The sequence below is a fragment of the Neodiprion lecontei genome, chromosome 3 (assembly GCF_021901455.1).
Source record: "Neodiprion lecontei isolate iyNeoLeco1 chromosome 3, iyNeoLeco1.1, whole genome shotgun sequence".
In the NCBI taxonomy this organism is placed as follows: domain Eukaryota; kingdom Metazoa; phylum Arthropoda; class Insecta; order Hymenoptera; family Diprionidae; genus Neodiprion; species Neodiprion lecontei.
The window spans coordinates 28,980,713-29,004,252 of NC_060262.1; the positions used below are offsets into that span (position 1 = coordinate 28,980,713).

General features: G+C 42.1%; 1 protein-coding gene across 1 annotated transcript; it reads right to left on the reverse strand.

The window, feature by feature from the left end:
* Nucleotides 1-19,362: 19,362 nt before the first annotated feature.
* LOC107220709 (glutamate--cysteine ligase regulatory subunit) lies at nucleotides 19,363-22,685 on the reverse strand. The gene is made up of 6 exons (XM_015659400.2): nucleotides 22,206-22,685; nucleotides 21,849-21,911; nucleotides 21,590-21,707; nucleotides 21,318-21,517; nucleotides 20,248-20,362; nucleotides 19,363-20,084 (listed from the first exon to the last, which is right to left on the reverse strand). The coding sequence occupies exons 1-6, from the start codon at nucleotides 22,293-22,295 to the stop codon at nucleotides 19,927-19,929; spliced, it is 744 nt and encodes a 247-aa protein (XP_015514886.1). The 5' UTR covers nucleotides 22,296-22,685; the 3' UTR covers nucleotides 19,363-19,926.
* Between the last annotated feature and the right edge of the window lie 855 nt (nucleotides 22,686-23,540).

Consider the following 23,540-nt stretch of genomic DNA (forward strand, 5'->3'; position numbering starts at 1 on the left):
CTATTGAAATATTGATTTTAGCACAAAAACATCGTCTACAGTAAATATGAGTGAAACTTTTGACCACTCAATTGTTTGAATTCATGAAAATGGATATGGCCAAAAATGAATTACCGATGGCCACATCTAGTGCTAATGTGGCCAAAAATGGTATATCTTATACCCTACGTCTCACCTGTAAAATTCGTTTTCTTTGGAGGCTGCAATTGTGTTCGAATCGTACAAACACTTATTTTCGCAGTTCGGGTCACGGAGAAGACCGAATCTTATAATTGATCAACGTCCAGTTGCGAGTGAAGATCGTCAATTTGAATGTCTGTAGCATAGGCTCGAGAATAAAAGCTGAATATCGAACACTTGATTTTCAGAAATTATTGACGCAGAAGACGAGCAAAAAGAATTTTATAAACAATATTGTTACATAGTTGTTTTCGTATCGGAGAGGAATGTTTTTTCTCTGAAAAATCCTCGTTAGCATGTTTTCTACAATAATTCTAACAACAACAGGTGCAGCTGAATCGAGTCCAACGTAATCGTTCCATGGAGTAAATTCACCGAGAAGAATTTCTAATTGTGGTATCTACACAGTCCGTAAACAATTTCATTTTCACCACGAATGAAAAATTAAGTTGTACGTAAAGAATAAAAGTAAATTTTGTAGGTGCAGTTAAAAAATTAGTATGCGTTACTATTTTTGAAGGTTATGGTCACTCGTAATTTGTTTCCTCGTAACTATTGCGATGACTTGATGTTGGTGCAAGAATAAATTGATGTTGAGGCGTTATTGAACCGAAAAAATGTAACAAACTAAACAAATAGATTTAATATTGCAATAACGAGAAAATGTAGTACATATATTGACAACTATAATTAAACTGAACAGCTACGCTTGTACCGGATTTTCTTGTAATTCCAACAATACTTGAATCGTTACTGTACCAATTGTACTAAAGTTTACAATATACAAATTAACATAAAATATAATAAACGGAATGTTTCTCACAATCGGTGCATAATCGCTATCGATGATTCATTTTCTCGTCTCAATACCTCGATTCGTGGGCAGGTGCCTGGGTACTTGGGCTGCAGGGGGATGCAGATGAAGCTGAAGCTAGTAGCCAGACTTAGCATCGAAACTATCTGTTCCCGTTAAAATAAAGCAGTCAGTTGAAACTCTGAGAGAATCTCAGCCGTCAAGCCTTGCCGAATTATCCTATTTACAACAAGCTTATTGCATTTGGCTGCTGACTTTGGCCGCTAGAGCATCGGCTTCACGGGATGCAGGGTAGGAAAATAAGGGATCCCGCATCGTCCAGCGACGCTTTGCGTTCGGCCGAGCGGTGCTTCGCGGGTAGAAGCGAGATGAGATGAGGCCCCGGGTCCGTTGGCGAGCTGAGGACCGGTACCCGCGTGCCTATCCTCGGCTGAGGCCTCCTCACCTGTGCGGCGAACGCTTCGAGAGAACCGTGAACGCGGACTCCGGGGGACGCCGTCCCCTCGCCTCGGTTAGGGACCAATCCGCGCTGCGTGAAGGCGGAACTGTACAGCCCTCGTATGCCCGTATTTATTATTCAGTTTGCAAATACGTGGCAAAAATTATCTTCTCGGAGAGATAGTAAGAGGGAGAGAGAGAGAGAGAGAGAGAAAGAGGGAGATAAAAAGATAAGCTGAGGAACGGAATGAGCGAGAGAAATAAAGAGAGAGACAGAGATAGAGAGAGAGACAGAGAGAGAGAAATAGATAGAGTGAGAGACCCCCTGTACCGCGGACCAGAGAGGTGGAGCTATGCGCTCGACCGCCGATTGCCGATCGCCGATTGTACGGACAGAGGTCGGGGAGCGGCGAACGCCGCGTTTTCACCGCGCGGTGCGACCAGAGAAGCGGAGAACCGAGCGCAGCGGAGCGCGGGAAGAAAAACGCTCGGTGCTAATTTGTTGGAATCGCTGCCGGGAACACCCGACCACTGCCTAGATCTGCGATACCTATACCCCTCTGACACTTGTCGAATCAGAGATGCATGATGGGAGAAATGTTGGATGGAGCAGAATGATTCGTAACATTGATTACGGTGCTGCGATTTCGGAGAGAAGGGACAAAAAGGTCACGGGGGATGCTTTCTTTACATCTCTGTTGTATGAGTCGCTACGGAGCTGAAGCTAGCAGCCAAACGGGTTGAATCGTTATTTGAAATAGAAAAATGCAGTTTAGTTTTATACTCATAATTCTATAAAAGTATTGGGGATCCGAGGTATTTCACAAAATTTGGTTTTCGGTATTCACTACCTTATTTGAATTTGAACATTGGAACGTTTGGCTGACAATTCTGGCTCTAGCTTCAGCTTCTTTGGTTCGCTGTCTACCTTTCACATGAAATCGTAGTATTTTAAAATTAGTATCTCTGCATTGATGATGATATACGAAATCCTGTACACGTTCATTTTCGGAATTCGTACTGATTTTCTCTATACGTAATTCTTACGTCAAATTTATACGCAGAAAAAAAAAGAAACAGTCCAATCAACTAAATCAGCGATCGTGAATGGTGAAATCGAAATTTGATCGATGCAACTAACACTAGTTGATTCAATCATTAACGTATTTAAGCCGACAAATTTTCAATCACGTCAACTAATGTTCACTTGCCGTGAGAACTGAATCTTTACGTTTTTAACTTAGCAGATTTAACCGATTCTTTTTCTCTGTGATACTATTGTGTTCGATTGTGAGATTATCGATTAATTTTACCCAATCAAGCACAATCACCCAATGAAAAATTGAAACAATCCTCAACTTGGTAAATCTGTATTTCCTAGTATGTTTACTGTTTGGATTTGGAAGTAAACTCAGTCCACGTCAAGGTTTTGTTTCTAAATCCATGTATTAGAGACCAGTTGACCGCCCGACCATAACAACGCCCTAACGATCACCAACATCGATCGCATGACAACAATCGATAATCCGGCTTTTGAACGACGAAATACAGCTCAGATATCATTCTGTATTCGGTGGTCGGCGAGTGCGGTTGTACGATCTGGAGCTACACGCGATTTGCTATCGGCGTTTACCATTATATTCAATCCCGGCTATCTTTTTTTGGTTAGCCTTTTTTTTCAATTACGAGGCTTTCGTTCCACTTCAACCGTGAGTTCAACCCAGATAATTTATGTTATTTTCATTTAGTTACTTTTATTTCTGTCCATTTTTATTTAGTTTGAGAGCCCAGTGCTCTCATTGAGAGTCCAGTGCTTTCTTTTAGAGACCAGTTCTCTCTTTGGTAGTTGAGCGCCCAGTGCTTTGTTTTAGAGACCAGTTTGCTATGTGGTAGTTGAGAGCCCAGTGCTTTCATTGAGAGATCTGTGCTCTCTGTGAGTGTCAAGAGACGACCAGTGCTCTTGATGCGTGTTATTACTTACACTAAAGCTTATCTTGCTATTATCATAATAAGTATTAGATTCACCCTTCAATACAGTGTACCTGCAGTCTCAATCGTTGTCATCCCAACACCAGAAATAAACTTTATTTTCTATTCTAGACGTACATTTACAAACACTTACAATTAGTTTCTTTGACTCGAAACGACTAGCGTGTGCAATCTCATCAACGCTATGACGTGGTGAAAATGATCGAAGTACGATAATCTTTCCCCGTCCACTCGTTTCACCGTTTGATGGGTGAAATTCAGGAAAATAATAAAACTTTGAGGAAAAAAATAAACATACTCGTAGATATGTAATTGTCAATGACCTGTGACGTGAAATCGGCGTCTACGGACTCGAGGGTGGGTTAAATTATTCACGAAGTTAACCAGCGTTGATTTTCGCATGTATACAGCAGTCGTGTGGTTCCAGAAGACTGATTTCACTCCTGCAATGAATCTCGAAAGAAGGCTTGCGGAATGGAGTTTTATGATAACGATTCATCCGCTGCGTGTAGTTCTTGCTGACTTTTATTCGTTAATCTCTGATTATACGACTCGTTACCTTTCCCAACTCATCAGCATTTTAACTCTCCCGTTAGAGATTCATAATTTTCATTTTTTCTCCAAGAGGATTCTTCCTGCCTGCTGTAAGATTCTCTGGCATTTACACGAGCACAGATGTTCATTGATCTCGCGATTTGGATTTCGATAAAATGTACGCAGTTAATCTCAGTACTGTGACTACAATCACAGCTGCATTATATATTGCTTCCAAATACTCGCCGGTTAATTCATTCAATTTTAACCCACGTGCGCAGGGCGCGTGATGCGTATCTTCGGAATAAAAAATACTTCGAAATTTTACCTCATGTACACATGGCAGGTACCCCGAACCAATAAATTTAACGTAGAGTACCGCAGCTGTATTCTGAACGAGAATAGAACGTGATACATCCGATTGATTACTATGCAGCTCACATATCTTTCCGTCCTCCTACCGAAGAGTAGATTGTGATTCGAGCAAACGAATGGGCTGCACCGAAAACTTTCGGTTTTCGAAATCACGTCACCAAGACGAGATTGAAATTCTAGTTAAGGCTTAAATTCATAACGATTCGTGCGATCCATTTATTTTGGCAATCAGAGATCGACAACTTTGCTTCAACTCTTTACAGCTCGTTACGCAGCTGTATCAGTATAATAATATCTAACGATAAAATTCAGGACAGGCATTTCGAGTGTACATAAAATGTTATTTCTCCAGTACTGTTGCCTCGTTTTATATACCCTAAATTAAACGAGGGGCACAATCGCTCTGTTGGATCTTTTTTTTTTTGTTGCTTCTACTTCTGTACCGGAACAAATAGTATGATAATTAATTCAACTCGTTTGTTGTAATTATCATTTCGTATCTACCGGTGTTTGATGAAGACAAGCTTGCGTTGGGAAATTGAAGTAATATTGCAGCGTTCCGTCGTCGCGTTTTCTCAGTTTGTAACTTCATCTATTGCGCTAAGTAATCCGAGCAAATAAACCTTGACTAGCTCGGAGAATTTCGGGAATTATTCATCCTGCTGTCTGATCTTTCTTGATTACTTCCTCCTCTACGGGGTAAGGATTACAGTTTGAAAACGGAGAAACCGTCGGTTCTTTCGCGGCTTACTTGAGCGGATGAAGCGAAGAGTACGTAATCGGTATGAAACAGAGTACATTTGTTTTAATCAAGTTCGCTCACTCGAGCGATATTTCAGGCAGCTAATGACGTAGGACAAATAAAAAAGCTACACTCGCGCTGAAGGAACCCGGCATGACTGGTGAGTTTCGAGTGTTCCAACCGCAGCAGAGAACGAGAATTCGGTTAATTAATGTCGAGCTCAGTTTTCGTTTTTATTTTCACGCGACAACGCCGCGACTCGAGTTAAGCCAAAAGCGAACGAAACGATTCGCTCGGCAATCCCCCGACGCGCGGGTATAAATATCGGCCATGTTTCGTTATGCCGTACATACACGCGGGTGTCGTGTTGAAACGCTTATTTGAAAATAAAATAAAAATAAAAATCACGGTATATCCGGTTAAGTTCGAGTCAAGTACCGTTCTCACAACTCCCGCTATTTCCCCGCCCGCTATCGTACATAATGTACAACCACACATTGAGAATGAAATTTTTCAACTCGTCGTGAGACGTTACCGGAAACCACGTCACGCCACCGTCATTAACGCACAGATCGAGAGAAAAATCAATCGGGGATGTCACGGAAGCGTGTCCAAGCCGCGGAAAGCATTCGAGTGACAAATTTCCGACATGCGACCCGTGGTGGCATCCGACTTCTGCAGAAATCGGGAGTGTAAGCCCGGGAGTCGGAGGTGCACCGCTATTATACCTACTCGTAGTATATCCGCACGGGATAGGAAAAGAAATTTTCTTAGATGCGAGCACGAAGGAGGAGAGGAGGCCTATCCGAGCGAACGTTGCTAATTTAGATTGTATCGCGTGAGAAACAGGAAATGACGAAATATCCTGAGCGCTGACTTACACCGACGACTCTACAACGGAGCCCGGGTAGAGAGCCTGCCTCCTGGTTGCCGGCTGATGCCTTCTTTGCGACCTCAACGGCGAACACGCGATGAAGGAAGGCCTTCGGATTCACGAGGGACCATCGCCACCCGGAGCTGTGACCCTCTTACGTCGTGGTGGAAAACCGCGTTTAGTCGTATGAAAATTACCCAGAAGCGCGTCTTTGAACATGCCGATCCTTGCGAATCTCACCGCGTGTTGTTGTTGCTGCGTGTTTGCCGATTGAATTCGGGCAGAGCGGAGGCTTTCTCTTAGGCCTTGCCAGCCTCCGAAGTTACAACCGGAAAACGTTAACGTTAAACTCCTGAGAACGGATGTGGATTAGCTTAGAGCGGAGATATAACTACGGTGCAAGATGGTGCCGCAGTGATTTCAACGCGACGCCAGCGAAACGCAAGCGGCACGGCTCGTTTTGCTGCAGCTAATCGTAAGGGTTGAGAACGCGGTGCTAATTGCGTGCAGGTAATTTGAATTTCGAAAGGAGAAACATCGCTGGGACAGGCTGTGAACTATTTTATTAATTAGTTGATCAGCCGCGTATCATCTTCGAGAGGATATCGCGAGAGAGTATCGAATTTTCCCTTAATACTTACAATTTTACAATCGATTCCAGAAATTGGTGACGAAAAATGTCAATAATTCGTTAAGGGTTACACGGAAATTTCTTCTTATCTGATATATATATATTGCAACTCTGACAAACTGAGGAACTGGCACTATTTTCTGTCAAAGTTATTATTACACTTCTCTGTAAAAATTACTGCAATTATAACACCGTCAATTTACCACGGAGAAGATTGGAAGTTACAAAAATTGTAGTAACCTCTAAAACAAAAGCGTGCCAGTCCCTGAGGTAGAAAATGCTAATCGGTTTGGCGAGATCGTCCTCATATATAAACTCTATCACACGATATAAATTCTGCGATAGATCTCTTTCAACTTACTTTCCGCCATCATCTTTAGTTTTGTCAGAATTTGTCACTGCGACATAAATTAATTTATACCCAATGATCAACGATCAGGTTAATTCTTTGTCACACGTTTGTTGCATTTGTTTCATTTGCTCACCCCCATCCGGGGTTCAAAAGACGAACGTATAAAGACTCGGATAGCCGAAGAGTCACGGAATCGTTACCGCGACAGACGTCCTATCGGTGGCTGTTATCTTTGACTCAATCGTGGCTGATTACACGCTACCTCAAAGGTCGTTGGTTTGCCGTTGTCGCGGTTATACGTATAGGCATTGTCCGTCGTCACGTTGGCTCCTCAAAAGTGGCTTCGGAAGCCACCGCCGCCGCACCGTTTCACAGTCGCAAGCACAACGTGACAGTGAGCGCAGTTACAAGAACGCGAACAACAATATTTAACGCTTGTTAATTTCCTGAAGCATTACCCTGCGAGTTAACCCTCAACTGCGTCTCACCTCCACGAGCATACAGACGTACGATATACTTTCCAGACTCCAAATTACGCGAGGAGACTTTCCAATCGTGCAAGCATGGTTAACGCGAACCGCGTGTATAAAAAAGTTGAAGTATTAAAAATAGTCGAAATGAAACAAGAAATCGGAGGAATCACGATCCCTTATTCCCCGCGAAGAGGGATGAGAGCTGATCGAATGGTGGTTGGGAGAGAAGAAAATTGGAACGAGGTGAAAGATGCGATCGCCTGCAGGCATAGATTAACCGCTGGTCTCAGGGTGGAAAGATGACGTTACAGTGACACGGACGCGTTGTGGGCGTATATACCTAGTAGCGCGTGTATAGAAAGGCTGCACGTCGGCACGTATAAGCTGAATTTTATTTCCCCACGAGTTACTTCCCTTCACGAGTGAAGCGACGCGCCTCGCTACGACTAGGCGACTCTTAAATCTCTCACCTGTGACCCGAGCACAATGTGTGACCGAGAGGCCAGACCGCCACGGAGGGAAGGGTTAAGAAACTCTCGAACTGAAGTGCCTGCACCGGAAGTGGGGGCCTTGCTTTCTGGGCTAATAACCCTACCCACACACCCACGCCGAGCAACACCCACCAACGACACCGACGCTGTCCCCCTACGTTCGCCGGTACGGCTCTTGACTAACACTTTGTTGAACCCGCGAGACCCGGGGAGTCGCAGTCGGCATTGCAGGCACGCAAACGCGACTCCAACACGTACAAATATCCCATCACGGCACTTCCTCTCCCCCCTCGATCTGCACCTTTGCAATTATATACCGTGTTAAACCACAGGGTGTTTTTAAATTCCATCCGCACGATGCCGAGGTTCTCGATGCTAGTTAATCTAGGTCGGATATAGGTCATGATGTAAGCGAAGGTTCAGAGTACCATGTTATACCGGAAATACGTATGTTGTGAAAAATATTGTCCGGTGATAGCGGGGTTGTTGCGTTTAGTGTTCGAAACCTGAGTCACGATACCGTAGTAAACTTCACGGTGCAAAATCGTGGCGACGAGAGGTTATAAAATCACATATTAGTTTCGTGAGCCAAGGAAAAAAAAATAATTGGGAACATTCTTTCGGTGAACAGACAACGTATTTCAATAATTTAATATTATATAATTCATCAAACTAATATCATTTTTCCTCAAGAGCCTGAACTTTTTTTAGTTTTTGTCGCATTCAATTCTGATTCGTTAATTTTGGCTCCAATGGTGTATAAATTAGACAAATATTTCACGTAACAAAAATATTCAAAATACACCTAACTCAATTTGATCTTTAGAATATTTTTGCAATTGTGTGCAGTATCGCAATTTGTCGTTATTTTCACTTTCGAGGTATCTATCTATTTTAATTTCGCTTCATGTAGCATGTTCTGCAAGAAAATGCTGCCGGGAGGGATTTAAAAAGTTCTAGTCTCAAGTCCGTCATTTTCCTTACTTTACACTCGGCGGATTCTTTTTCGTCGAAAACTCGAAGATCCGCGGAGACAATTAATCAAAGAGTTAAGAAACATGTTACAGCTTGTCGGTGGATCCCTGCAAGAAAGCGTTTCCGGAGTCATATTCATATACCTACCTACCTATGTACAACTTTTACGACTTCAGATCGACATGACGATATCGCCTATGAACAACACATCGTTCCGGAACACCTTGCGCGTGTGTGTATGCGGTATATAACAGATATGCACAGGCACGATGCATAGTGCAAGTATACGCGATATATCTGCACCCGTTTACACGTAAAAGAGGCTGCTTATCAGCTACCCGAGGTTAGATTTCATGTTCGATCGAGAGTTGAAAGTGTGCGGATTCTCGGTATACACGTCAATGATCTATCGGTTGTAAGAGTGCAATTGCGCAGATTTCAGAAAGACGAAGCGACTCACCAGCACGATGTCGGAGGCTATATTTTGCGATGTTAATTTCAAGTCATAAAAAAGAAAAAAAAAAAAAACATGACCGCTTCACGGCGGCATTGCGTAACCGGCATCGTTGCAGGATCGTTTTGCCAGTCGTCTCGGTTGAGGCTTCATTTTAATTACAGACGGCGAGGAAGGCTCGCGTAGAATCGGGTTAAAATTCTGTGTTTATTCGAAGAAGGTTAAAGAGGGAATCGGAGCCTTACGCTTGGATGCAGTACTCTTATGGATGGATAAAAATTTCCACAAGTCACCGCGCGGCGTAGGCCGGATCGTCGTAGCTCTCCTACCTCGTACCTTATACCTTTTACCTTATACCTACCTACCTACCTCTCGGAGACTCCTGGAGCGGCGAGGGCTAGCAAGGGGGCGAAATGGTCCCGTTCTTCTTAAATCACGCGAGTCGTACTTCCCTCTCGAATGAAAGGCGAGTCGAGTAGAGTCGAGTCGAGTCGAGTTGGGTACCCAGTCGTATTTCCGTATTTTATACACACCGCGGCAGAAGATGGGCACGTAGGTGCAACAAGTAAAATAGAAACAAACGGAAAAGCGATCGGCCCGTTTATCAGAAACGTTGGACGACTCGGTTCCGTCCGTCGATACCTGATGCCGTGTACCTACTACTACCTTCAGCTAGGAGAGACTGACGACAAGAATGCGACGAGCGGGACGACAAAAAATACCATCGCCATCCGAACCTCGATCGGTGAGTTCTTCCAATTTCAATCCGCCGTCGACCCTTGACCCTCGAGTTAGTTTCGGCTGCTCGTCAACCGCGTTTCGGACTCTTGACTGCGATCTCGATGCGTACCTAGCGACTGAGGTAAACACGAACGTGACACGCGGTCGCGGCTTGAATCGCGAGGTAAGATAATTCTCCGAAAAGTATTCGGAGGACCGATTCATGCTACCCGGTATAGCGAGGTCTCGACTCGTGATATCGCTGCGAGTATACGCTCGGAGAATCTAGTTAAGTCATTGCTCGGCGGGTGGCTGCAGCGGAGGTGGTTTATTGTACTACGCGGCAGACATGCTTTATTCACCTGCGGAGAAAATCCTCGTGGGTTGTTCTCATTTCGAGGATAGGTACGACGTACGTACCTTGCCTACCTACGGGGGAAACGCGCAGATGTCTGGTGTGTAAGGAACCGCTAAAATGGTGTTGACTCTTATCGCGGGATCTAGAGCGGTGATCCGAAGGAAGCGAGGAGCTCGCGGAGCTCGCGGAGCGGCTTGTTTCAGCCCTGGCAGCGTCGTACGTTACGTTGCGTTGTGATTCACTGTGAAATATAAGAAATAAGGCCATCTAGGTTCGCAACGCCGGGTAAACTCAAACTTTCTTCGTAATGAGACGGCAGATAGAATGACAAACACACGCGATTTAATAAGGATACCTCACCGCCGTACGTACACACACACACACACACACACACACACCGTTCCAGGGCCAAGTAGGATTGCTTCTCCCCAAGAAACGCCGCGCTACCGTTAAGTGTGTGCTATCAACCAGAGCAAGAGGTGCTACGCTTGAGTTTTTTCTATTCATTTTTTTTTTGCTTTCTTTCTCTCTCTCTTTCCTCCCTCCCTCCCCTCACCTCTCGCGAAGTATCGCCGACGAGATTTGCCGTTCCACACAGTGATTTCAAACTTCTGTTTTTTTTTTTTTTCTTCTTCTTTCTATTTTTATTTATCTTGGAGAGAATCTACGCCAGTTTGCAGAGCATGTAGGGGACGGTGTTCCGCCATTAACTTTGCTTCCTTTTTTATAAGTTTCCATCACTGATCACTGATAATATTATATATATTTTTTTTCTATTTACTATTTACTGCAGTATTCAACTCACGTCCATTCTATTTTTTTTTTTTTGTTTTTTGAATCTTTTTTTGTTCAATGGAAATAGGAACAGGAAGATTTGATAAAGTCGCTGTGGAAAGGCCATGCGCTTGCGAATTGACGAAGGATTACCGTTATTGTAGTAAGCCAGTGACGGAGGCTTGTAATTCCTGTGTACCCGGTTCATTTCTGATTCATAGTTGGTAATGAGGAGACGGAGAATATTCCGCGTGTATACCTATCGTTAATTAACCAAGGAATTAAAAGTCACCTCCGAGACTCGACTATACAGTTACTCAACTATCCTCCATCACCGTGCATATATTATTCCGTGAAATTTACTAATTGAGTAATTACAGCGCGCAATCCCTCGTGATATCTTCTGCCCACCTGCAAGTGTGGGAACGCCAAATAAAAATTCTACGCAATAAAAGTAAAAAGAGATCAGGTATGGAATAAGAGAAAAATATTCGAGACGGATCGTTAGCAGGATCGAATTATTGGACTCCAAATACCATGAGAACAAAATATTTATACTACGATTGAAACATCGTCGTCATTTTCATTCATGCACACAGTGTAAGGCACGTATAATACGGTGTTTGCCTGTTTTGTTTTTTCGTGTTACGTGGTGGCACGAATGACTCATAAAGGCGTTAATTGCCCCGCTGCTTCCACAGCCTCTGTGCACTTGATGCATACTTTGCAGTTTGTGCTACTGCAACTCACAATCAGACGCCATACTGTTCGATCATACCATACAACTCCGTTACTTTTTTCCTTCGTGATTACCAATGCCGTGCGATTCAGCTTTCGACTTGTCTTCAACCTCGTCTTTATTGTTCACTGCTCTCAATGTTTTAACATTTACCAATTTGCACGTTCACTTGCTGATTCAACAATTTGGACCATGCTGCTGCGTTGCATGGTTTATGACGCTTGATTTCAAATTGTTTTCAGTGCTGCCCAATGAGACAGAAGTTGAAAGATGGTTCCGTCTTCGACGCAGTTGTTCATAGTATAAAACTGAAGATTTTAATTCGATTAGTTTGTAAAGCAGATCAGATGGCGTACTCTCATTCGTGTATTCATTTATTGGCTTCTTTATACACGATCCGTGTTTACTGACCCTTGAAACTCGTTGATAACTAACGTCACGAGAGGTCACGTCACGAGGTATATTTGCGGTCGTGCTCCAATTGAACTCATCTTGCCACGAGATATTGGCAACCTATGAAACAAGATAAAAGATACATGGAGCGAAGAAAAATAGCAGATGTTACTCAAAACTGCAGGAAAACAACATGGTAAAAAATACCCATGCCAACTATATTTTTTGTATACAGTAATTTTCACCGTTTCTAGAGTGAATTCTGCATTTCACGAAAAATATTTTATCAAAAAACCCGAAGTGTTCCTCATTTCCTGCAATTTTGAATACAATCTGCTCTTTCGTTCTCTCCACGTATAACGTTCGTTGAGAAAAGAATGGCGTATTTTCGACGGGAATTATTCGACCGCCTTCCTTCAGCTGAGCTGGTTCCCCCGGAGGCTAACACTGCGTGCGTTATACGTAGGTACCTACTACAGGGAGCGATTGAGCGCGCTGTTTAATTAACCAAATGCAGAATAGCGTCCGATAAACGGCACGTATCGGCTATAAACTTTCCGCCGCCTCCAACATTGCTGATAACACTCTCTCTATCGTTCGCTGCGTTTCTTATACGCCCTGTTATACCTGCTCCCCGACAGTCACATGCTCGCGTTACACGCGTTCAACGTTGCTACCGCACCACGGTTGCCCCCGCGACTTAAAAGCTTCTACAGAGGCAACCGGCGTCGCGCTACGCGATACGCGCGTAACCAGCTTCATCTGCTTGTTTATTAAGATTAAAAATATTTACCTTGTCTCCGCGGTTTTTTAATCGATATTTTACCCGATATTTTCGATGTATCGTTATAAGAAGTTTCTGAAAAAATCGAGATCTGTATCACACAGAAGATCTTCGCAAGATTTCTCACACTCCTAGGTTTACAGATTCTAGAATGTCTTTAAATTCATTTCGGACAAATCCAAGAAATTTACGATCTTTGGAATGCGTCAAGAGTTTCAATGAATCGATTCCAAATATTTACCGTACACGTCTTTAGAATTTAGCCATTGGCAAATAAATCATTTATTGAATGTGAAAAAACCTTCTCCAACTCGGTAAAATCTCTTGATTGCTGCACATGGCGAAGACGATGATTATGTTCGGTGAATAATTGAATATTGTAGAATAAATTCCATCGATTCCATTTAAAACCGCATGCAACTCGATTGATCTATAGTGGAAATTTCACCTTTTCAACTCCTGCTCTTGATCAGTAATAGTTATTTGGATAAATTCTTTCACAGAACGATCTAAAACAAGGTTGGTTGAATATAAAGACTTCATCAATCTCTTCTGGTGTTATTTTAAGGAACTTGTCTGTGCCGTAATTCACGTTGGAATTACAGACTGTACTTCAACTCTCCATAGTATCATGATTAGCTAAGCGGATAAGAGTGCGAAATGATCTGGACAAGGGGGGATCCTGATCCAGTCACGTTCTACTCATTTTCCGGGAAACTTAATTGCTTTCTGAAGGTTATTTTATTTTTCCGCTCATCATCAATTGCTGATGATCAATGAACTAGAATGATTGTCCGTAAGCCTGAACCTTTATCCCACATGGTAATGATTTACTGCATTGGTCAAATAACTTGAAATTTTCTTACAATTAAATCCTTACAAAGTTGGCGAATCTTTGGGTTCCCCACTTGAGATGATTAACTCGTCTCGGTCTTTAGACGTAGAATTTAATTGATTTGAAACATTTTTTTGGTAACTCGAGGTGCGATTTAAAATATTTCCCGCAATCTCTCAAGCAACATCAATTATGCGAAATTTCTTCGCTTCCATTGAACCTAAAATCGGCCAATTTCAAGCCCAACTTTCGGAATGAAAGAATATCCATAAGTGAACAACCCTTCTTCAGCATACACGAGCCGTATGAAAATTATTGAACCCGTCAGCGATAGAAAACGTGGAGTACGACAGGAGCGACAGTACTTAGCGGACACCCCGTATCTCTCGGCAGTTCTCGTAGATGGTTTTGAGTCGCGCAATTCCCTCGCAGGCGGGTAAAGTAAAGTCACGGCTTCTGTGTGCGTAACGCCACGCACGGGATGCGTCGTCGGTGCCTGGCGGTTGTTGGCGGTCAGCCGAGGCGGTCGACTCGATTTCGCCGCCACAACACAGGGGACAACCTCACCCCTCCTCCCCCCGGGGGTCCGTATTCCCGTCTTCCTCGCCCCCGTGCGGGACAGCAAGCGGGAAGGCAGGCAGGCAGGCAGGCAGGCAGGCAGGCAGGCAGGCAGGAAAGCAAGCAGGCAGGCTGGCAGCCTCCGCCGGGGAGACAACGTTAAGATTTAAGACTCGGAGATGGGCCTATAAACATTGCCTGGTCCAGTCAGTGTTTGCTCCTGCCTCCTTCGCTTCTGTTCGCTGCCCCCTCCCTCGGAGGCAGGGGAGCCTCGTACCATCGGCTTATAGGTATAGGTACTTAACTATGCGAGACTTCGTCGATATTTCGGGTGCAGGGGCGCGCGGTGACCGCACAATAGAAACCAGCGTTGACGTTTGGCAATTAAGAGCTGACGCGGGGGTCCAGCGGGGCCGGACACCCTCGCGGCGAAAATTACTAAATCGGGGGGCAGCCGAGGGACTCTCTCGGGCGTCGCGACGCCCGCCGCCGGCGGCAAACGGCAAACGATGAGCGTCGAGGAACGGGGTGCCGTCCTCCGCCATTCTCCACCCCGTCCGCGGAGTCTCTCTTCGCCTTATTTATTCCTCTCTCTCTGTCGCTGCCTTCCTTTCTCCTCCTCCTCCTCCTCCTCCTTCTCTTTCTTCTTGTTTCTTCTTCGTCTGGCTCTTCTTCGTTCTCCTGTTCGTCCTCTTCTTGTGCTTTTTCTTCTGCTGCCTCTTCTTTCTTTATTTCTGTCCTTTTGTCCGTTTTCTGCTTCCGCAAACGACAGCCGCTTATTTATACCAGTCTTTGCATCGCACGGGAGCGCTTTTGCGTTGACTTGCTCGCCTATACAGAGAGAAACTGAGACCGAGGGACAGCCGCTCTCTAAGGGCTCTCTCACACGGAAACACTTTTTACGCGGTTCTCGGAGTATCGCCGACTCTGGCGATCCTGACTCAGCCCGATTTTTTCGCTACTTGGTATATTTATAAATGCGGTTGAAATTCAAAAACGAAATATTGTCCCTACGCGCGTCGCGAGATATCGAATTGCGTTAGAAAACTGGTGAAAACCCTTACCTAAGGGCAGATTGAGTTTCTCATATAATATTCACGTTCAGTGGCTATCGATCGAACCAGATATGAAAATTAATTTTAATCGCACAGAAACGTTCTTCCTTGCCTTAGAAATAGTTTCAAAAAAAAAATTCGCGGCAACCGTAAAACTGTTTTGAACCCGATATTTGATGCACCTGCTGATCGAGTGCAATTTGCAACTTGTCTATGTGCCACGGGTATGGACAATGAATCTGTCCTGTCCGCAGGTAATTCCTTACCAATCACTTTGATCGTCAGACTGGGAGACGGTTGGTAAACGTATGCATACACAGGTACGGCTGTCTCAACAATTCCATTCAATTTCTACGTCTCCACCTGCGGTAAACGCCGATCTCATCTGAAATCCGATTGTGAGGCGATTGTTACCCGCGTTATCTGCCTTCGCTCGCTCCCCCAAGCCCAAGTGTAATCCGCGCATGTTGACTTCGGTGTGAGCGAAACCTAAGTGTACGTAGGTGCGGTAGTGCGGTTCGCACCGAGCGAACCACGCTTTACAATTACAAGGGGTGTTCCGAAAGTTAGTCAATTTTCTAATACAATCATCTTTCGAACTCGGTTTGGGTCCGTGATTCGACACGACGATAAATCCATTTTCTGTAATTGAAAACGAATGTCAACTATCTATAATTATAAAAAAAAAGGATCCCTTTTTTCTCTTCCCTAGTAGACACGCAATTTGATTATGCATATATTTTTATTGGCTAGCAACTTTATGCCAAGCACGTTGGATCAAAGTTTATTTTTCAAAAGGTCTCAGATCTCAACGTAGAAATTGACAATCGATTTGACATCTCACTGAAAAAAGAACGACATTCTGCAGAAAAAATTGTCGTAAACCTTGAACTTTGTATGACAACCTAAATTATTGTAATTTAGTATATTAAATGAGGTTCATGACAGGAATGAGTTTCGCGTTGAACTGTACCCCTTATGCTCATAAGACGAAAGGAATTCAAAATTCCATCAGTGCATTCGCCGGGAGCTTTTGAGCCGATGCGACGCGCGACGTCCCTCGAAGTAATCGTTTACACTTGACGTTGAGTTTTTGCGCGGTTTACTCGGAGTCGCCTCGATGGATGACTGGACTCTGGTAGTACACGTCGTATAAATTCTGAGCTGCGGTCATTTTACACATTTCGTAAAAACTTACGCATTTCATGGAATTCGCTGAAATACCTGCGATAAGTCTATTGCCGAAGTAATCGTCGCGGTATAATCGTGTCTGTCCGAGCCTTGCTAGCTTGCAAGCACATATTTGAATACGAAATATACAAGCGTACAAGGGCGCTGATTGTGAGTCTAGTTGCGTTTCAACGTTCCTGCAGTCTTAAGAATTTACGCATTATCGACGAATGCAGTATTAAATCGTTATAACAATTTGAGTGATGCGTTTTCTCGTCTCACCCAAATACGAAAATTTAATGCCGAGATCATTACTTTGCAAACATCAACGATAATTTGCTTGCGACGAATTTCAAATGTGATTTAGATGATTTGCTGGTGAAATGATGTAATTTCATTCAAGGATTTTGGTAAGGCCTGCAGGTGACGTAATTATCTACTGGTTGAAAATTTCAGCTATAGAACAAATAAAAAAATCACTTTCAGAGAAAAAATTGCACCACGTTGGAAGGTCCTCGAAGAATCTTGAAAGTGTGGTCTTAGAACAGTTTGAACAAAACATTGTCACATAATTCTATCACCACGTGAAAACCTCTGTTAATTGTGCAGAGAATTTCGGTCAGAAATTTCAGAGTGTTATTTTTCCACCCCTTTCCGTGAAAATCTTCGAAAGCATGCCAATTCTGATACCCAAAACGGTGAAACTTCCGTTATCAAATTTTCCGATAAATATTTCCACCAATGATCAGAGGTTTGGAATTTTGCTCTGATCCTAGAATCGTCGAATTATAATCGAACGGAATGAGGCAAAGTTAGGCGTGCGCGTGCTCGCGCAAAGCGGACCGAACAAATAAATGTTGAAAAAGAAGAAGGAAACCGACATTATGTGGCATTTACATACAAAGTATGTCAGACCCGCGGACCAAGGTATAACGTAGTATCCGCGGCTTTCGCATACCCTGCCTTCCAGCGACCGTCGCCCGCCTGCATATATACCAACGTTTACGCTATCCTGCGCCACGAGGGGCGGCTGAACGCAAAAGGGAGATCTAAAGGCAGAAGCATGGCGAAAGAAAAAGAAAAATTCGAGTTTATATCGAGGCGGGCCGCGACGACGGTCACACACGCAAAACGAAGGATACCCAGTGTCTCTAGTGTCCCTGCTGCTGCTGCTGTTGCTCCTGCTCCTCCTGCTGCCTTGCAAACTGCCTATCGGCTACTGCGCCCAGCGATGGCTCCGAACATCCCTCAGTTTGTTTTTCGTGCTCTGATTTTGGCGCCGAATAACAGCCGTCGTTTTGTCTGAGCGTATTACACGACGGCCAAAAACCTGGAAATGTCAGGGTATTTAAAAGCGGTAGTGGAAAACCTGGAATTTTCAGGGGATTTTTAATCTGGTCATGGAAAAAACTGTGAAAAGCAGTTTTTATCATGGGAATTAGAAATCATTTTTTGAAGTAACAACTTACAGTTTTTCGTCGAGACAGCAAATTTGCTTAACCTGACTTTCTATTTTTTTTTATTTTTTTTTATACACATTTTTCTTGAATTCGAATTGAATTTGAACCGAATATTGAGTTAATAAGCTGAATGATTTAGGTTTCAGTAACTTACCAGAATTGGGAAAATGTCCGGAAATTTTTTCGCAAAAATTTGTAGCAACCCTGGTTTTAATTGTTAAAAATCAGCAGTAAATTTCTATACCGCATCTTCTTGCCTTGTGCCTGTAAATTCGCAGACAGTAACGTAGTCGAGCGGCAAACTTTATATCCTCTTCTTCGCGAAACACATTCGTTGATCTTCTGGATTTCGAAATGGCGGATATGCAGAATGATTTTAATAGGTAGAATCCGGTGTTACGCTTGTCAGAAGCGGGGAGTTTATATCTGTGCCCGAGAGATGTGCGATAGTTTAAAAATCGCAGAAGAGAAACTTACAGCTATACGTACTCTTTCCAACAATTACACATGCACTTATTGGATTCTCAATTTCTGTAAACCCGCTTGCTCGTAGCCACCACTAAATACTGTATAGGACCTCGCCGCATTTGCAGGTTCGCGTTTACTTTTGCGCTCGCTAGCTGCCATCGAAGATTTATGCGTATGAACGATCTTATTGCATACTGATGCTGTTATATCTACAGAGGATTTTTAATCTTTGACTCGATACAGCGACGCGAACTCCTTTCCGAATTTATGAACATTTCAAAATCGCCGAGCATAACGAGCGGAAAACAGGTTATAAGTGCCGGAAGTAGACGCAAATATATGGTTTTGAGAGCGCTAAATTGAGGCTTTGGCCATTGCTCATATATTTTTAATATTTTCCGTAATTTTACTAGCGTATTGCAATCGATTGTTCTAGACAGATAGTACCTACTAGGCTGACAAACGCCAAAGATTTTAAAGCCAAATATGCAGTTAGGAAAAATCTACTTCGGATGATTGAATGATTCTGGTTGTAACTACGTTCACGATATTTGGCGTGTCACGAAATATGACAATTTGACTTCTCAGTTTCGTGTGTTCTAGGAAAAGATCGCGATAATTGTTGCGTAAAATCGTTTATTCACTTCTGTTCTCCAGTCCTCATTTGAGTACAGGTTTATAAAATGGGATATCGACGGATGAACGACAAAGCACTGAAACATGAGATTCGTTCTTAAGTAGATACAGTTTATTTTCGTAATTAATATTTATTGTACATAGCCTCCCATAAGTTACACCAGGATCTTACGACCTGTTCATTTTTCGAAATATCAACACTACGTGAAGGTTCGAATCTCGCCGCGAGAACTTTTTCGTTTTTCCGAACTGGTATTTTTTTCATCGAAAACGATGTAACATTACTGAATTAGTATCGACTTGACAAATTTTGCGTGAGAGTCATGTCGAAGCCGTTTAAAACACTGAAAAAAGTTGCGGATGACGAAACTTGAACCGGCGACTGCAGGTTTATCAAGTTAGCGCTTTCCCGGGTGAGTTACATTTCTAGTTGTCAATTGATCTGCGATCGGGCGATATAAATAGCTCAGGATATTAAAATTTGGATTTTACCGAGTTCATCAAATGGGCGAGTCATGTGGATTTGCGAAATTGATAAGCGAGTCATGACCTTCGCGTAGTACAAGTATCAAGTTAAAAAACGAACAGGTTTTAAGGAAAGTGTTTGATCGAATATATTTATACAAATAAATGTTAAACAATAAAATGTTGAATCTATCGTTTCGTTTGGGTGCCGGGCTTATTGATGTAGACGAGATATCCTTTCGTCGAAAGAACGCCTCGGCATTTCACGTGAACTTGATACCGCGTTACCCAATGTAAATTCACATTTTTCCCAAACACGTCATTCAAGGCAGCTTTGGGCAAGATTTCTAAAACCAAATCAGCTTGTATTAGCGAATCAGAGAAACGACAAGCAAGCGTATCGGTAGTCTGTAATGATAACAGACAAGGAAATCTGATTCAATCAAATTCAGTAGACTATATTACGTAGTTATGTGTTTTTCTCGTGAATAAACGTACGACATTACTTACGATGTGGATCACTGTGAGTCAGTAACTGAACATCATTCTCTTTGGTGAAAACTTGTAGAGCTGGGGGTACGACGCAACATGTAGCCAGGTTTATTTGAACGATATTAGGCTTTGTCTGAAAGAAACATCAAACTTGTCAACAGATCACGGTTAATTTTAAAAGATATAATTCAGAACATGAAAGCAATGAAAGTCTGACTCGGGTGAAAAGTTTTAGTAATAAGGGCTCGTAAGCTAACAATGAGTCAAGGTTGTTCTGTTTCATCCAATTGCATTGAAAAATAGGAAAAACCAAAATACTAAGTCGGTATCTAAATTTTTTAAATACAAGTTTGCAGTTCGCATTAAAATGATTTTGCAGCACATGCCTATCTGGGTTATTCTGGATCGCAATTTGATGCAATACACAGAGTTTAAAGTTTTATCAGTACTTCTCAAGTAACATTCTGTGTAGTTGTAATAAAAAAACAAAGAATATTCACTGTGGTCATATAGCTAAAAAAGCTCAAAAATGAAATATAGTTCACAAGTACCAGGGCACTGTAGTCATTTATAAAACATACATTTACCTAAAATATTTGTCAAGTTACTAAAGTATATTTAAGTGAAAAATTCGAACATATCCAAGAAGTTATTCTCAAGTACCAAGAGGATAATGGATAATGGTGGGGCAGATTAATGCAGACATAATAACATGTCGAAAAATGGCTATATCAGTCAGGATTTTGTAGAAACTCACTTCACTGTCACGGGATAAATTTATCATAATACGTTTTTATGCGTATTACTAGGCATAAAAAGCAAGATGAATTTTCACAGCTCACGGGAGATGATTTTTGATTTAGGTATTCCATCCATTTCCTGCAGTGATTAGGCTTAAAGTGAGAACCGATGATACGAGTTGTCTGTAGTTTTAACACAGTTCATGCCATGGCATAACTGTACAGTCTGACAGGTGAGAAAAAATTTTCAACTCTGTTCAAAAGTCCATAAATTTTGATTTTCAGCCTACAGACTGCCAATGGTATCATCAGTCGCCATTTCTTGCACAAAGTTATACTGTACTGTACATTTGCCCATTGGAAAAGTTGTACAAAGACGTCGGTATCAACGTCACTGACTCCAACAGAAGATAATTTGCCAAGCTTGATGTATTCCTCAATCACAATCCAAAGGGATTGAAGCGAAGTAAGTATATCGTCTGTACTTTCGGGCTTGCTATATGCTATAACCAGCGCCTCAATCGAATCAGTTTGTAGAATGTTGAGCACTGAGAAAAAGGAGACTTGTAAGATCAGAGATATACGATCAATTGCAAAGTTGATAAATTTTGACTTCAAACCTTGATCGAGTGCCTCTTTCAAGGACTCGCTTTTTGGGGATGAAATGAAAACTTTAACAGTGATCTTTAATTCTTTTCTGTCTAGGTCTTTTACACTGGCATCATCGCGTCCGATTATCTGAAACAAATAAAAATACAATGAAAATATAATTCAAACAGTCCACTTGAATTTCCTGTTCAGGTTTCTAGAAAAATCAATAGCAGAACTGTAGCTGGAGGTTTTGACAAACACACGCGTAAAGGTTGTGAATATGCTTGCCTTGGTAGAAGCGTCATCCGGAATCTCGAAATCCGCCAGGGTAATTTTCAGCGTTTCGATAAGCTGCAACATTCAAAGTTGTAATACATCAGCATTGATAATTCGAGGAGTTCTGATAGTGGCTTAACGCATTTAAGGCATAGTTATATCATTATTTGATGACGTAAGGTAAGTGTCGATGTAGATTTCCTGAATACTGGAAGCAAATGACAGAATGCAATCAGTTAGACATAACCTGTATGTCAAGGCATCGCAATGTGAAGTGATGAGAAAAATGATACACTGAAATGACAATGTTAATTGCTAGTAGCTACAGAATAATGTATGAAATTTGATTATTTCTTTCGTATGTCAAACCTCGTCACTAGGATTCTGCCCTGCCTTTTTCTTCACTTCGTTCAGGGATAGAATGTTGCCTGTGTTGATGAGTATATTGTGCGACAGCATGATTGACGCACGTATTAATTAGCCAAATTAAACGGAATATTCCTTCGCGATATTACGTATCTTATATCTTTAATTCTCTTCGTCTGGTTCTATTCTTCGAAGGCTTTTTCACACACTCAAAAAACGTTCGAACCGTGTTCGCGCTAACGAGTCACGAAACGCGGTTACTGGTGATCAGGTTTTTACTGTATCGTAAAATCAGAGTCTCCTTGAAACGAATTTTCTACTCTACGAGTAAGTACACAATCCTGCCATCAAGTGTTAAACAGGTGTCAGGCGTATTGCTCGATTGGACAGCACACCGCAGACTCCGGTTTCACTGATACTCTGATACTCCACTGATATATCATAGCATACCCAGTGCCGTGACCACAGAAACATCTGAGAGAGCCGACTCACACGCGATATCTGACTCGAAGTGGTTCTTTCAAACCGTTGACTAAAGAATTGGGAAATCATCCACTCAGATACGCTACCTGACGGATCAAATATAAACTACTCTATGCAGGTCAAGCTTAAACTGCTGATATCAAATATAATATGTGAGAAATGTAGTTTAAAAGTGTTAAACTTTTTTTTAAATATTAAGTAATCAATTATTATCTATAAGCTTAGTTATTACTTAAAAACTTCTTAAATTTCAATATTTGATCAAAAAATTTAATCATGGAGTTTCCACCACGAGAAAATAAAAATAAAATTTTCTGCTGCGTGTATGGGTGTAATAGCAAGTCTAGTAAGAACAATACAGTTCGATTTTACACTTTTCCTTCGGCAAATTCTAGTTTTGTAGTAATCAAAAATAAATTTGGTGAAGATGAAGTAATTGATCGTCGATTAGCTTGGATAAAAGCATTGAAAATTGGGAATGAGGTTACGCAGTCAAAAAAAGTGTTTTCATTACATTTCACCAAAAATGACTTCATACCAACATGTAAGTAATTACCTATAGAATTTCATTTCATAATTACTTGTTTATCATCAATATGAAATGATATTTTTTGTAGTGTAATATTTGTCAGAAAAAATAAAAAACAATAAACATTAAATTTTATTTTTCATTGCAGCCAATGTTGCGATATTGCACCCACAACTTCATGCGGTGGATCTTTTAAACGAGAAGTTTGGAGACAGAATGCAATTATTTTATACTCATTATCACAACTAGTATCTGATTGCTGTAGGCCACATTTCATTAGATGTCCCGCATCAAGTATATCTTTACCACCAATAAAATTTTTATGA

Bases quoted from the DNA above. Each gene is read 5' to 3' on its own strand.
- LOC107220709 (XM_015659400.2), bottom strand. From the start codon at position 22,295: ATGCTGTCGCACAATATACTCATCAACACAGGCAACATTCTATCCCTG. The intron at 21,708-21,848 runs GCAAGCATATTC...TATTTGTTTCAG, and splicing joins CGGATGACGCTTCTACCAAG to ATAATCGGACGCGATGATGC. The intron at 20,363-21,317 runs GTACAGTACAGT...TGTTTCTTTCAG, and splicing joins AACTTTTCCAATGGGCAAAT to ACAAAGCCTAATATCGTTCA.